Source organism: Bos grunniens, chromosome 12, assembly GCF_055505025.1.
Source record: "Bos grunniens cultivar Pamir isolate PY7600 chromosome 12, Bosgru_T2T1.0, whole genome shotgun sequence".
NCBI classification, from domain to species: domain Eukaryota; kingdom Metazoa; phylum Chordata; class Mammalia; order Artiodactyla; family Bovidae; genus Bos; species Bos grunniens.
Genome location: NC_141176.1, coordinates 74,245,638 through 74,262,696, shown reverse-complemented (window position 1 = coordinate 74,262,696; position 17,059 = coordinate 74,245,638). Strand labels below are relative to the sequence as shown.

The following is a 17,059-nucleotide window of genomic DNA, read 5'->3' as shown; positions in this document are numbered from 1 at the left end:
GTATGTGATTAAGGTAAAGAGGACATGCCTGAAATCTGTTACTCTACACCCCACCTTACATGGAATCTAGGGTTATGCAGAAACAGATCTAAACTTGAGCTGTAAAGGCAGGGATGAGCTGTTTGATCCCCCAAGTATCAGTTTCTCCTACTATAAAATGAACATAGGAACATCAAGGATACTCATAAAGAATAAATCATGTGACCACGCAGAAGCCCGCCAGCTGTGACGGACCATGCATAAGCGCACCGGCTGTGAAGAACCCCGAAGAAGCATGGCCTAGAGTAGCTACCCCTCACCCAAGTAAGGGGAGACAACCGAGAGTGCCAGACTGCGACGGTGCAGGAGCGACCAAGAGGAGCTACCCCACGTCCGAGGTCAGGCACAGCGGCAGAGAGGAGCTACAACATGCCCGAGGTCAGGGGTGGCAGCAGAGAGGAGCAACCTCACATCCAAGGAATGGCGGCTGCACGGGCGCAGGAGGGCCGAGAGGAGCTATTTCACGTTCAAGGTCAGGAGGGGTGGCCGTGAGGAGATACCCCTCATCCAAGGTAAGGAGCAGCAGCTGCGCTTTGCTGGAGCAGCCATGAAGAGATACCCCACGTCCAATGTAAGAGAAACCCAAGTAAGACAGTAGGGTTGTGAGAGGACATCAGAGGGCAGACACACTGAAACCATAATCACAGAAAACTAGCCAATCTGATCACACAGACCACAGCCTTGTCTAACTCAATGAAACTAAGACCACTGAAGACAGATGGGTCATGTTGGAGAGGTCTGACAAAATGTGGTCCACTGGAGAAGGGAATGGCAAACCATTTCAGTATTCTTGCCTTGAGAACCCCATGAACAGTATGAAAAGGCAAAATGATAGGATACTGAAAAAGGAACTCCCAGGTTGGTAAGTGCCCAATATGCTATAGGAGATCAGTGGAGAAATAACTCCAGAAAGAATGAAGGGATGGAGCCAAAGCAAAAACAATACCCTGTTGTGGATGTGACTGGTGATAAAAGCAAGGTCCAATGCTGTAAAGAGCAACATTGCATAGAAACCTGGAATGTTAGGTCCATGAATCAAGGCAAATTTAGTTCAGTTCAGTTCAGTCACTCAGTCGTGTCAGACACTTTGTGAACCCATGAATCGCAGCACGCCAGGCCTCCCTGTCCATCACCATGACCTGGAGTTCACTCAGACTCAGGTCCATCAAGTCAGCGATGCCATCCAGCCATCTCATCTTCTGTTGTCCCCTTCTCCTCCTGCCCCCAATCCCTCCCAGCATCAGAGTCGTTTCCAATGGGTCAACTCTTCACATGAGGTGGCCAAAGTACTGGAGTTTCAGCTTTAGCATCATTCCTTCCAAAGAAATCCCATGGCTGATCTCCTTCAGAATGGACTGGTTGGATCTCCATGCAGTCCAAGGGACTCTCAAGAGTCTTCTCCAACACCACAGTTCAAAAGCATCAATTCTTCTGCGCTCAGCCTTCTTCACAGTCCAACTCTCATATCTATAAATGACCACAGGAAAAACCACAGCCTTGACTAGACGGACCTTTTTTGGCAAAGTAATGTCGCTGCTTTTGAAAATGCTATCTAGGTTGGTCATAACTTTCCTTCCAAGGAATAAGCATCTTTTAATTTTATGGCTGCAGTCACCATCTGCAGTGATTTTGGAACCCCCCAAAATAAAGTCTGACACTGTTTCCACTGTTTCCCCATCTATTTCCCATGAAGTGATGGGACCAGATGCCATGATCTTCATTTTGTGAATGTTGAGCTTTAAGCAAACTTTTTCACTCTCCACTTTCACTTTCATCAAGAGGCTTTTAGTTCCTCTTCACCTTCTGCCATAAGGGTGGTGTCATCTGCATATCTGAGGTTATTGATATTTCTCCCGGCAATCTTGATTCCAGCTTGTGCTTCTTCCAGTCCAGCATTTCTCATGATGTACTCTGCATATAAGTTAAACAATCAGGGTGACAATATACAGCTTGTTCAAAACAGAGACTTTGGAAAACTCAGCAGTGGCCATAGAACTGGAAAATGTCAGTTTTCATTCCAATCCCAAAGAAAGGCAATGCCAAAGAATGCTCAAACTACCACACAATTGCACTCATCTCACACGCTAGCAAAGTAATGCTCAAAATTCTCCAAGCCAGGCTTCAGCATTCTGTGAACTGTGAACTTCCAGATGTTCAAGGTGGTTTTAGAAAAGACAGAGGAACCAGAGATCGAATTCCCAACATCTGCTGGATCATCAAAAAAGCAAGAGAGTTCCAGAAAAACATCTATTTCTGCCTTATTGACTATGCCAAAGCCTTTGACTGTGTGGATCACAATAAACTGTGGAAAATCGTGAAAGAGATGGGAATACCAGACCACCTGATCTGCCTCTTGAGAAACGTATATGCAGATCAGGAAGCAACAGTTAGAACTGGACATGGAACAACAGACTGGTTCCAAATAGGAAAGGGAGTACGTCAAGGCTGTATATTGTCACCCTGCTTGTTTAACTCATATGCAGAGTACATTACGAGAAACACTGGGCTGGAAGAAGCACAAGCTGGAATCAAGATTGCCGGGAGAAATATCAATAACCTCAGATATGCAGATGACACCACCCTTATGGCAGAATGTGAAGAGGAATTAAAACGTCTCTTGATAAAAGTGAAAGAGGAGAGTGAAAAAGTTGGTCTAAAGCTCAACATTCAGAAAACTAAGATCATATCATCTGGTCCAATCATTCATGGGAAATAGATGGGGAAACAGTGGAAACAGTGTTGGAGAAGACTCTTGAGAGTCCCTTGGCTGCAGGAGATCCAACCAGTCCATTCTAAAGAAGATCAGTCCTGGGTGTTCGTTGGAAGGACTGATGCTAAAGCTTAAACTCTAATACTTTGGCCACCTCATGCAAAGAGTTGACTTGTTGGAAAAGACTCTGATGCTTGGAGGGATTGGGGACAGGAGGAGAAGGGGATGACAGAGGATGAGATGGCTGGATGGACATGAGTTTGAGTAAACCCTGGGAGTTGGTGATGGACAGGGAGGCCTGGCGTGCAGCAATTCATGGGGTCACAATGAGTCGGACATGGCTGTGCGACTGAACTGAACTGAACTGTTTTCTGTTTATGTGTGTGCATGCACTCGTGTGAGAGACAGATACAAAAATGATTTGCACATGGACTCTGAATAAATAGCAGCTATTGTCTCACTGTTTCACATTTGTTTCCCTTCCTCTTTTCTTATATAGTCTATGTACCATTTAATAAAAATCTAGCTCATTCCTCCTAACTTCACATCATTTCTGCAAAAGCACAATCTCCCATTAACACGAGCCCAAGAGAAAGAAATAGCAGCCATTAAATGAATAATTATGTTCTGTTCACATTATCATAAAATAATATGCTCACCTGATACTGTCTATGTTGTTCAAGCCATTGTTCAAGCAGAATTACTATTTCCTCACAAAGAGAGTTTGCAGCCTTTAACACCAAACCTTTGAAAGTCTGTCCCAGCTTTTTCCTAACAGTATAAAAGGATAGTCAGATGTCCAAACGTCCCTGAGGAGACCAGGGTGAGCCCTTTAAAACTGTTTTTCACTGATGTTTATAACCCAAGAGAATAACAAACTATTTATCAGTATTTACATTTTTCTTTCTTTCTGCCAAATTATATTCTATCAGATAATTTTAGTTTTCCTCATTCATTCACTAATTTCATCTAAATCCTAATATAGAGTTAAACGTTTCACTTTGCCATTTTCTGTGAAAATTGATGCCCTTTCTGAAAACAATCTCTTCTCCAATAAAATGATGCAGTATTAAGAAGAAACATAAGTATTCTATTTTCTTTAAACAATAAATTATAAATTAAAATGAAGTAAAGAGGGAAACCTACAGACTGAAAGGGATCGAGGAGGCAACAACTAAGCACAATGAACAGACCTTATGTGGTATCTGATTCCAACAACAGGGAACAACATTTCTCAGTGGGATGTCTAACAACATGTAAACTCAGATTAGAAGGTTGATGACATTCAGTAATTTGGGTTATTTTTCAGGTGAAATCATGTGGCAATTTTTTTCCAAAGAGGAAAGTTTTTTTCTCTTAGACGAAACTAATGAAATGTAGACAGATAAACTAATATGATGTCTAGGATCTGCTCCAGAATAATGGGTGGGGCAGGCAGAATGCAGGGGTAGAGATGCAGCAAGACCGGCCACCAGCTGATCTTGGCTGAAGCTAGGAGTGGTACATGAGGATTCATTACACTGTGCTTGCTATTTTAGAAATTTCTATAATTGTTAAAAATGAATGAAACTTCACAGAATGGACTGATCCCCTCAAGGGAAAAAAAAAAGGAATTCTGTGAGTGTTTAAACAGCAATGTATATACCTACATATTTACCCAGAAGAACAGCTTCAAATAATCAGCAACAATCAAAGATTTTTCAAATTAAAATAAATAAATAAATAAAAACTCTCAACAAATCTTGTAGGTTAAACCAATACTATCATTTTGTAAAATTCAAATACATCCAACTTAGGAGTCATTACTCACCTCTTCCAAAGCACAAGTCTTTATTACGTTTTCATATCGTCCTTCTTCATATTTCTTCCCAAATAAAATGTTACTCCTCACAGTTCCTGAGAACACCCAAGGCTGCTGAGAAACATACACGATCCTCCCATGCATGCTGACCTGTCCCTGGCTTGGGGGCAGCTCCCCCAGCAGAGCACGTAACAGTGATGACTGAAACAGATCGCAACACACACATGTGAACACACAGCACTCAGGACGGAACATGCCCCGCAGCACAGCCGACCCCACCCTGGCTCTTGATACATGATAGAACGCTTGTGTTTAGAACAGGATGAAGTATAGTTCTGGCAGTTGCAACCAAAAAGGTGAAAATAACACTGTTGGTCAATGTAAACCCACAGTTGACAAGAAATACTAATAAAATGCTATAACAATCTACTGTACCCAAAAAGTTCCCCCAAATGAAGCACTATACTCAAGAAAAACTAAATAAGAATGTTTAACATTCTTAACTAGCAGAGCAGCCCAGCAGGATATGTATTTCTTGCATCTGATGTTTATACAGCTGTTCCTACATCTGGGTATCCTTCACTTGACAAATACTTGTTCTTAAAAAGCTACACGTGAAAACTATATCCAAAGATGATTATTAAAAGAACTCTAAATTGGGTTGTGTCCAGAGAGCAAAAGTCCATCACAGAAGAAATCATCAACTTCTCATGTACACACTTACGTTTAGATTTCTGTATTTTGTTGTACAGAACACAAGAGACTAAGTGAATGTACATATGTCCTTCAAATCTTGTACACCACACAGATGTGGTGTATCTGTGTCCCCACATCACAGTGCTAGCGCACTGGGCTAAAATAATCTGCCTGTACATCTGTCTCACCCCAGAACCTGGTTGTCTCTGGATGGCAGAGGTGTCAGGGTCTCGCTCACATCTGTTTCTTTAGCTCCAGCACATGGCTGCACATTCACTACATGTGCACTGAGAGGATCAAGTCAAGTCATGTGAGAAAATGTTCAAAGCTTCCTGGAAGAGCCTTCACAACCTCCAGACTTCCTGGAGGGACGACTGTCACAAAAAGAAGTCCCCACTGTCTCATTCTGTCCTGAATAGATGTCACATAAATAATGTCCTTCACTGAGATGTCCAAATATCCAACAAGCAGTTTCCAACTGTGCAGCATGAAGCACCAAGAAGGAAAACAGTGTGCATTTATCCAGATTTATGTGGCCATGAAACCTTCTTGCAAAACGAATGTCCCATGGAACACACCTAGAGGAAAGTGATTCTAGATTTGCCCAGTTCAAACTGTGTTATACACAGCTTTAGGCTCAACTCTTAAGAATTTTTTAAAATATGTATTTATTTATTTTTGGCTGTGTTGGGTCATAGTTGCAGTACTTAAGATCTTTCATTGCAGCATGCAGGCTTAGTTGCCCCGAGGCATGTGGGATCTTAGTTCCCCGACCAGGGATCCAACCCATGTCTCCTGCATTGGAGGGCAGATTCTTAACCACTGGACCACCAGGGAAGTCCCTCAACCCTGAGAATTTAACAGGGGCTGTGGCATTGCAGCAAGCCGAGCAAGGTATCATGGCTTACCTTTCCTGCTCCCACAGGTCCAACCACAGCTAACAGTTCACCAGGTTTGACAGTAAATGAAAGGCCTTGTAGGGTTGGGGTTTCTGATTCCTGCAAATTAAAGTTTATAAAGATGTGCCCCTTTCAATAAAGTAACACACATTACTTCAGAAAGTGGAGAAAATAACAAAATAGTCATTAATATGCTAAACATACCCCACATTTTTCTCCTTCCTATTTTAAGATAATGTGTTCTACAGGAATTTTTATCCAATCTTTTCTCTTCCAGGGTCTGAAACAACTTCAGTTGCCTTTAAGAAGTCTCCTTTTACCAGCTATCCATATGGGCACAGTATTAGATAGCCACAGAATTTAGCAGTTGAAATGACAAGCTGAAATTTGAAATGCAAATTTTATGATGTATACTAACTTATTTAAATAATATACTTAGTAGAATAGTCAATATAGGAAGTTTTTAATCATTTATGTTTTCATTATGACCCCTGGTTTTAACTATTTCATTAATCTCCACAATGTGGCAGATTAAGTACATGATGAGCCTGGCCCCCTACTAATAAATTGAAACCTCCACTATCTCTCCATTTTCATTTGATAAAGAATGAATCTCAGTAATGCTAAGGAAGCAGGTCACTTTATATGATGAAGTCTTTCTTGGCAAAGTAACTCTTATAAATACTCGTCAAAACTCTAACTTCACAAGAGCTCTAATTTAACACCAACAATGACAACAAAAAAAATTGGGAAATAAGAAATTATGACTTTGTGGGTCAGAGTGAGAAGACCTCAATTTTAATATGTGTTACATGCATTATCTGTCCTGGCTAAACAGGGGTCATAAAGTACTTCTGCTGTAAGAAAACAAAAAACATGGAGGTACATGCAATAGCACACAATCCAATGTGAGGGAGAAGTCATGCCAATTACAGGTCATATTTCTGAGAGACTTAAGGGTGTGTATTTACATTGTTCTTAGTGTTAAGAAAATTGTCAGTAACTGATAATTTTTGCTTTTAAAGAGAGGTTACAGTTGATCAGTAAAATGCCCAAAAAACTAAAAGACAAAGTCTGAATAAACTATTGGGATAATCTTAAAAATGAAAACATTTCTCTGGGAAGAACTGAATTATAAAACATTAACTTGTTTTTCTTTCTTTTTCCTTTTCTTTTTTTTTAGAAATTTTTTGCCACAGGTGTACATGTGTTCCCCATCCTGAACCCTCCTCCACCCTGCCTCCCCAACCCCTTCTGGGTTGTCCCAGTACAGCTGCTTTGAATGCCGTTTCATGCATCGAACTTTGGTCATCTATTTCACATATGGCAATATATATGTTTCAATACTATTCTCTCAAATCATCCCACCCTCACCTTCTCCCACAGAGTTGAAAAGTCTGTTCTTTATATCTGTGTCTCTTTTGCTGTCTTGCATATAAGGTCGTCGTTACCATCTTTCTAAATTCCATGTATATGTGTTAATATACTGTATTGATATTTTTCTTTCTGACTTACTTCACTCTGTATAATAGGCTCCAGTTTCATCTACCTCATTAGAACTGATTCAAATATGTTCTTTTTAATAGCTTAGTAATATTCCATTGTGTATATGTACCACACTTCTTTATCCCTTCATCTGTCAATGGATATCTAGGTTGCTTCCATGTCCTACCTATTGTAAACAGTGCTGCAATGAACAATGGGATACATGTATCAATTTCAATTTTGGTGGGATTGCTCAGAGTGGGATTGCTGGGTCATATGGCCAGTACTTTTGACTGGAAACTCCCATGGAGGGAGGAGCCTGGTAGGCTGCAGTCCATGAGGTCACTAAGGGTCAGACACGACTGAGTGACTTCACTTTCACTTTTCACTTTCATGCATTGGAGAAGGAAATGGCAACCCACTCCATTGTTCTTGCCTGGAGAATCCCAGGGATGGCAGAGCTTGGTGGGTTGCCGTCTATGGGGTCGCACAGAGTCAGACATGACTAGAGCGACTTAGCAGCAGGAGCATGGTGGTTTTATTCCTAGCTTTTTAAGGAATCTCCATACCGTCTTCCATAGTGGCTGTATCAATTTACATTATCACCAACAGTGTAAGAGTGTTCCCTTTTCTATACATCCTCTCCAGCATTTATTGTTTGTAGACTTTTTGATGATGGCCATTCTGATCTGTGTGCGGTGATATCTCATTGTCATTTTGATTTACATTTTTCTAATAATGAGTGATGTTGAGCATCTTTTCATGTGTTTGTGAGCCATCTGTATGTCTTCTTTAGAGAAATATCTGTTTAGGTCTTTTTCCAACTCTTTGATTGGGTTGTTTGTTTTTCTGGTATTGAGTTGTATGAGCTGTTTATATATTTTGAAAAGTAATCCCTTGTCAGTTGTTTAATTTGCTATTATTTTCTCCAATTCTGAAGATTGTTTTTAAATCTTACTTATAGTTTCCTTTGAAGTACAAAAGCTTCTAAGTTTAATCAGGTCCCACTTGTTTTCTTTTCTTTTTTTTTATTTCTGTTACTCTAGGAGGTGGTCATAGAGGATCTTGCTTTGATTTATCTCATTGAGTGTTCTGCCTATGTTTTCCTCTAAGAGTTTTAGTTTCTGGTCTTACATTTAGATCTTTAGTCCATTTTGAGTTTATCTTTGTGTATGGTGTTAAAAAGTGTTCTAATTTCATTCTTTTACAATGTAGCTGTCAAGTTTTCCCAGCACCACTTATTGAAGAGGCTGTCTTTGCCCCATTACATATTCTTACCTCCTTTGTCAAAAATAAGGTACCCTAGGTGCATGGGTTTATTTCTGGGCTTTCTATCTTGTTTCATTGGTCTATATTTCTGTTTTTGTTCCAGTACCATACTGTCTTGATGACTGTAGCTTTGCAGTATAATCTGAAATCAGGAAAGTTGATTCCTTCAGCTCCATTCTTCTTTCTCAGGACTGCTTTGGCTATTTTGGGTCTTTTGTGTTTCCATAAGAATTGTGAAATTTTTGTTCTAGCTCCATGAAAAATGCCATTAGTAACTTGATAGGGATCACATTGAATCTTTGGTAGTATAGTCATTTTCACAATATTGATTCTTCCTACCCAGGAACATGGAATATCTCTTCATCTGTTTATGCTGTCTTGAACATAAATATACTAAAAACATTCTAAAATATGTCTAAAACATTAACATACTGAAACAATGACAATTATTTTTCATCACTAAAAAGGAGACTTGGCAAATCTATCAATAAGAAGCTAGATTTTTAAACATGAGAGATGTTTTTAAGCTTCTCCACTCCTTTCTTGTCTGATACTGAGAGTTCTATATTACTACTATCACTCAGGTATGACAACAAAATAATGAGCCACATACATTCAGCTTCCTGTCTCCACACCTCACAGTTTCCCAGGGCCAGACACTGAGCTCCCTCCCTGTTCAGGCTTCAGAACCTGGCATTGCCCTGCCATTTTGTCTCTCCAGTACTGTAAACTCTAACATTACAAACATATTTACTTTAAGTTCAAGATGTGCTAATGTGTTGAAAGCACTCTTGAAAATGAAATAGACAACACATCAAATAGCTTAGGCTGATTTTACATGTAATCTCTGTTAGTTGCAAAAATATCTCTGATTTTGAGAATTTTTATAACATACTTTCAGTAAATGTGCAAGTCACAGTTTTACACCATGGGTAAAATCTCAAAATTCTCCAATAAATCTATGTCACAGTTATCTATTAGCAGTCATGATCTAGGAATGGAGGACTTATTACCTTATCCCAAAAAGCAGTAAAATCTTTCATGTGCACAATTGTTTTATCATCTGATGGCAGTTGAGGGTTGAGCTGTGATATCTCATCAAGTAACAAAAAGTTCTACAGAAAAAGGAAAAATATAGACAGTTTAGTCTATGGGATGAAACACAAACAAAAATAATTGCTTCCCTGGAAATTTGCAGTAAAAATCTATACAACCTACAAATTGTCTTGCCATTTGTACTTGAAGTGTTGGTTCACATCAGAATAAACTAATATATAGAATAATATACACTATTATTACAGCATATAGTATATACATTCATAATATAAGACATATAGTATACATAGAGTTCTTTATATAAGGGAGTGTGTGTGTGTGTGTGTGTAATGTGTGTATATGCATGTGTATATATGACATAAATATAGAGAGGGCCTGGCCATGAGTCTGTCTGCAACTTTCTCAGCATTTCTCAGTGTACAAGTTTTTCCCTAAGGAGAAAATATAGCTCCAAAATCCAACACATTTAGAACCTGGACATTTATATTGCTTTAGTCTTGTGTTACCAGCAATAAACATGGGAGCTGATAGGAAATTATTCCATACATATTTACTGAATCCCACTATGCGCCAAGCATCATGTGACACTGCTAGAAACATAGAGAGGAAGGCCATTCCCAGGCCTTCTTCAATCAGGTGGCACAAGACAGGCTGGAAACACAAGACCTATAGCAGAGATGCTAAATGAAAACTCTGGCTCTGCCTGTTGTGGGTCGTAACCCCATGTGAGCACTTAAGACCACTCTGCTTTTCTCATGTGTGTTAAATCAATATCACTGCTTTTCATTAACTATCACTTGTTATCATTCTAAAAAGAAAATGTTCTTATTAAATTTCTACCTCTTAAAAATACGTCACAAGCATCTTTTCACTGTCACTTATCTCTTTTCTTTAGTCAGTGCCTTCTCTCCAGCTCGACAGGAATGGCTGCATCTTCCACTTCTTGCTCTTTTCACAGCACTTAGCAGTCATTCAATGTGATTTAGCTGAATAAAACCAAGTCCTGTAAACCACTACAAAGCTAAAATAAACATATACCAGAAAACTCTCTCTTCCCTGCAAATGTTAGATGTATTAATAACTCAATAAAAGAAACTACAGTGGTAGAGAAATTGAGTAAACAACTGAGACCACCTCCATTACCCACACCCCTAAGAACTATGAATGTGTGGCAGAGACTGCTGACTGTCCTCAAAATCTGCTCTCATTCTTCTGTGGTAACAAACCTTGGATTTTGGCTGCACGTGGCAGTTTGGAAGGAGGGTCTCTCTCTCCAGCCTCACAAGCAGATAGGCACAACCACGTGGCTAAATAGAGGTCAGTGGAGAGTGACAGCAACCAGGACCTTCCAGCTTCCACCCCACGTCATGGGCCTTGGAGGCTGCCAGCGGGGTCAAGGTCACATGCAGTGGAGTAATAATAAGAGAGAAAGAGTCTGGGTCCCAACACCATGGAGGTTCACACTAGCCATGGGACTTATTATGGGGATAGTTGTATCACCACAAAATAGATATGTCCTAACCCCAGTTAGCTCAAAATGTGACTATATTTGGAAATAGGGTTGTTATAGGTGTAATCCATTAAGGTGAGATCACAGTGGAGTAGGGTGGGCCCTGAATCCAACAGGATTAGTGCCCTTATAAGAAGAGAGATGCAGAGACAGACACACTGGCAGAAAACAGGAAGATGATGATGGAGACAGAGGCTGGAGTGATGGCAGTTACAAGCCTAGAAAAAACAAGGTTTGTCTGAAACCATTTAAGTTAACAGAGCTGACAAAGGAGTCCCCCTTATAGGATTTCGAGAGATCGTGGCCCTGCTGACACCTTGATTTCAGACTTTCAGCCTCCAGGTCTGTGAAATAATATACTTCTGTGATTTTAGGTCTTGTGGTTTGTGTTACTTTGTAAAGGCAGCCCCAGGAAGAGAATATAGATCCTTACAAGGACTCTTGTATGAGAGAAAAGCAAACTATCCTTGTAAGCAGCTTTAATATGGGCAATTCTAGGACCCAGATGCAAACCAAATCCCTACCAACACAGGGGCAACTGATAAAAGCTTCTGGGGATGTTTGAGAAAGAAAACATTTGAATAGGAACCTACTCCCCTAAAATCATAAACATCCTTCAAGTCTTTGACATTCTCACCTATCACACCACAGAGCTACAAATGTGATTGCAATCTTCCTCTCCAAAAAAACAATTGGCAAAAAGTGATCATGAAAACCTGCTTCTGTGCAGGAAAAAGAAAGCAGTACCCTTGCATTTCTCTCAAAGACCAGCAGTCAGGAGATAAGATCTTCTCATTTCCTCCTCCTCTCATCCAGGCTCACTGAGAACCTAACATGGGGCACAACTACTCCTCCCCGCCCTGAGCCCATGTCCAGCAGGGGGCGGAATGGATGGACGGTGGTCTGAGGACTCCTTTGCAGGCTCTCAATCACCACAACCTGAGTTCTGTCTCCACATCACCTCTCCCATCATCAGTCACGTAGCAGCTCTTGTCTGTTCTGCCACAGCTCATTCATCTCCCAATTTTCCTTTTCTCTTGAAGCAACATAATTTCTGAGTCTAACTTACTATTAATCATTTCAAATACTGATATAATATTCTTGGGTTTTTTCCCTGGTTCCTTCCCTGGCCCTCCCCAACTGCACTCCTTCCTGATCTCTTTACAACACCTCTGAGAATGATGCGGGGAACCAGTGGGAGGCACTCCGCCCATGGCAAAGGTCATGAGGAAGGAGGCTCGACATATGCAAAGGCGGGATTGAGCCTCAGGAGTCCCCCTGGAAATCCTCAAGCATCTACTCCCATAACCAGAGCCTGCCTACTTTACTACTTTGTGCTGTCACCTACACCTCTGACTTTACGGGGGCTGTCCCCCACCACCTCTTTCGGAGAAGGAGTTAACTTAGAGCTCCAGTTAATAAAAACTCCTGGGTGTGACAAGAGTGTTTTAACCTACAAACTCCTCTGAAGGTTCTCTAGCCTGCCTGACAGGCTTGTCCGGCCACATGTGATTGCTCACAGCCCCCCAACCGTGAGAGGCATGAGATGCTTTAAACCTCCTAAAAACAGGTTCCTTAGAAAAGTTAGAAAACCATTAGTATAAGTATAATGGGCTGATTAGAAATTGTATTGGTGAAGGGTTTTTCATTTGTTGAGCTAATGTTTGTTGATAAGTCTCCACATCCCCTGCCCTTACACACATTAATGAATATATAGAAGAAATAAGTATTAACCTTTGATATAAATCACGTTAGGCCTTAGGCCAAGTAAATTCTTTCCTTAACTAAAACCCACTACACCCTCACCCTATAGGAATGTAACTTTATTTGGGTGGCGTCTGTTTTAAGAATAATCACCCCTGGAGAAATAAGTGTCCTGGTTGACTGGCCACTGTCACAAGGAGAGGATCATAAATTGTCAGCAGGCCCCCTGGCCAGAAGATGATGTAACACCCCTAAGACCTCTGTATACATTTGTATGAAGCACCCGACTTTGATAAAAGTCAGGACTGCTGACCCCGTGTGACTTTTGTATAACATCTCAGTGTGTAAAAGTAGACCATAGAAAATAAAGAATTGGGATCAGTTTCTCGAAATACTGGTCTCCCCATGTCGCTCTCTCAAACTATGGCTGAGTCTCCATCTGGAGTGCGGAACCCACCAAGCTTACTAATTTTGTCTGGTCTTCTAAGATCCGACCGGGGAGGCGTCAGTGTCTCCTCTCCTTCGGGAGAACGGAAGGACGCCTGCGGCCTACATAAGTGGTGCAAACTTCTTGTCTTGAAGTTTTATTGGTCTCCTGCATAAACCAAGCTACTCAGCCTCTTTTCTCCACTGAATTTTCCTACTGAGCTATCTTCATTCTATTACTCTTTACATCTCTAATTAATATCTAATTGAAGCTATTGTATCCTGATCCTCACCGACGCTGTCCCTGCTTCGAACTCCCTGGATCAGCCAGGGCTGGAGCCCGGCAGTCTACCATACTTAATATCCCCCAGTGATCCATAAGCACCTAAGTCCACACTCCCCAGGTGGCCTCTGTCTGGACACCCTGAGTACTAACCCACCCACCCTTCCAGTCCATCTCAAAAGCTAATCCTCCTGGGAACCTGTCAGGACATCACCAGCTGGCACTGTCCTCCCTATCTCTGAATCCCATGAGGGGTTCTCCTATATGTCACACAGGAGATATAGACACTACATCACTCACACACTTACAGACACTAGTTCCAACTCCAACAGAGACCGAGCCTTGTACAGAGTCAGCAAATCATGGGTAAGGGAAGGAATAGATTACAGGGCTCTTCAAATCCATCCAACCTGCATTGCTACAGCTTTACATAGACTGAGCTAACACAGCAACAAGCAAAAACTTGTATGCATATATTGTACATCTTGTCTAGACAGAATCAAATACCAATTTCAGCTTAAATATGTTACCAAGACAAAAACTCAATATTCAGTGTGTGCATGTGTTCAGTTCACTCAGTCGTGTCCAACTCTTTGTGACCCCATGGACTACAGCACGCTAGGCTTCCCTGTCCATCACCAGTTCCTGAAGCTTGCTTAAACTCATGTCCATCGAGTCAGTGATACCAGACACCATCAGTGTGTACATAGTAGGACAGAACTTCCCAACACTTCTCCACAAATAATAGGTTGAGTGAGGAAAGATGTCACAATCTTCTAGGGGTTAAATGAGATTCCAACACATAACCAGCTTGTAAAGGTGTCAGAAGTGCTGGCTGGATTTTTTTCTAGGACTCATGCTGATAAAAAAAAAAAAAAAAGGCCAAAAATAAAATACAGATGATGTGCAGACCCAGAACAGATCATGTGGGAAAATATCAAAGTCATAACTTCAGCCAAAAAGATTGACTTCCCAGTGGCTGGTGGGGGAAAACCTAAGCAGTTTTGTGAATAATATAACTTCAGAGACACATTTTACTGGATATGAAAGTCACTGAAGACTTATAGTGCTTTCAAGATATTTACAATCCTACTGGAGTCATTCAAAGATAAGAGCTTCAGTCCATTTTCCTTATTAAGATAAAATAGAGGGGTTTCTGGGGCCTATAAAGTCACAGTAAATCATTCATATTTTGTACATGGGAAAAATGACATTGAAAAGCACATGAAAACAAGACACAACACTATGAAGACCATGTGTAGTTCTGCCCATGGGGATGGACCACCGTACCCCATCCAAGATGGGCAGGGGTAGTGGGCTTCCTTCCTGGGGCTGCCAGACATGACCTGAGCAGAAATGCTGGATGATGAACCACCTAGTCTACTGAGCCCCAGGCTTCAGGAGGCTGTGGGGCAGCAGGGCTCAGTACCACACTGTGTTTTAAACTCTGCATGTCCACCACACCTCCAGCCCATCTGTGGTCAAATCTTGCCCAGTTCTGACCACCTGGTCAGTAAACTCAGTTGACCTTTTCTTTCACTCCTGCAGCCCTTTTCACCTTCTAGTTGGGCATCATCACATCTAAGTGAGAGGCAGGGAACGGAAGAAAATGATTATCTGATAATTGCTGCTACCTGTTAAATAACAGGACAGGAGGTTGAATCCAGCCAATGGCTGCTCAGTGAGGTGGGTCTTACAGCAAACACTGAGTATTTCTAAATGCTCTCAGAATCTAAAACTAAGTCCAGGCTAGTCATCTCCTCAGATTTGGTTCTCTCTTAACATTCCTTATCATCGTGAATCCAGGTGATTTTACAGCCTGAAAAACCAAAGCAGCCTGACGTCCACCTCTCCCCTCCCCGCCCCTAATACCCAACTCAAAATGTGCCCCTGAGCGGCTCTCAAATGTGGCCAAGTCTCTCTATTTCACCCTAAACCAAACCACATGATTTCATCCCTGGACCATGTACTGCACACACTGCTGACACACTCATCTCCCTGACTCTGCTCTGGGTCCCTAACACATATCATTGCCCTGTTCTCCAGGCTGCAGCCAGGCTGAGTTTTGAGATGATAAAAACCTTAATGTTTCCTGTAGGATCCTGTATGGGCCCCTCCTCAGGCCTCTAGCTCTCTACTCTGCAGCCTCAGACATTTCTGGTTACTCAAATGCACGGATCCCCCTTCTTATCCACAAAAGGCCTTTGTCACATGACCATCCCCAGGGAAATGTGAAGCATCAGCCTCCCATCTCCCACACCCCCACACATGGAATTCTCCAGGTAACTTGCTTAGCCTTCCCTGCTCAAACTTCTCAACACAACCTCCAAAACTATACCAGTGACTCTGACAAAGCACCTCATGGCCCCTTAGGCTTTTCCTTCCAAGGACTTATTGACACAGAAATGCACATCAGGTATCACTGTTTGATACTTTATTAACCTCCCACTTGATGAAACATAAATTGCAAGTAGGAAGGACTTCTCTGCAGTTGCTTACCTGCCACTGTATATACTCATCTGTACCATACTCAAGGCTGCACCAGACTTATTATTCTGTGGAATGATTGGATGAATAAATTCAAATTTGACCCACAAAAGTCAAGCATAAATCAAGACAGCTTTTTCCTCTCAACTGATTTTAGTTTTAAAAAGGTCCTGTTATCTTTTGCATTTGCCAAGGTACATTTTAGAATTCTTTCTACAACTAGGGTGATGTTTCCCAAACGTGATTTATTTTCAGGGACACAGGGACACTTACTAAAGACATAGGTAAGTTGGACCCCAGCAAAGGAATAGTAAATCAGAAACTCCAAGATGTGATAATTTAGTTTTAATAAGCACACCAGGTGATTCTCATGAACTAGAGACCTACATTCTTTATAGGGTTGTAAAACTAAATGGGTTGAAGAAGTTTCTATTACTAGGATCTAAAACAAAAAACAAAAAACTTCCAAGATTACTTCAACACACCATGGAGCAGTTTCCAATGCAAACAACCTCACCGCTCTTATTCTCAGCTATTTGCCCTGGCTTTACTGCAAACTACCATCAACAGACCTCTAAATTCCAAGACCACCTTCCAGCCACGAAGAGAAACTTTAGGTGTTTTTCCCAAGTCAAAGGTGTGTCCTTCATCAGGACACAAAGTAGCCTGACAAAGTCAGCACAAGGAAAATTCA

The 17,059-nt window shown here is 41.3% G+C and overlaps 1 protein-coding gene across 1 annotated transcript in view; it reads right to left on the bottom strand.

The window, feature by feature from the left end:
• Nucleotides 1–17,059, bottom strand: part of LOC147361907 (ATP-binding cassette sub-family C member 4-like) — a 198,065-nt gene that overhangs the window by 137,225 nt on the left and 43,781 nt on the right. The window contains exons 9-11 of the mRNA XM_086330242.1: nucleotides 9,913–10,014; nucleotides 6,155–6,244; nucleotides 4,560–4,751 (exon numbers count right to left, since the gene is read on the bottom strand). Of these exons, the coding sequence (XP_086186368.1) occupies nucleotides 4,560–4,751; nucleotides 6,155–6,244; nucleotides 9,913–10,014 (384 nt within the window). The remainder of the gene's footprint in view (nucleotides 1–4,559; nucleotides 4,752–6,154; nucleotides 6,245–9,912; nucleotides 10,015–17,059) is intronic.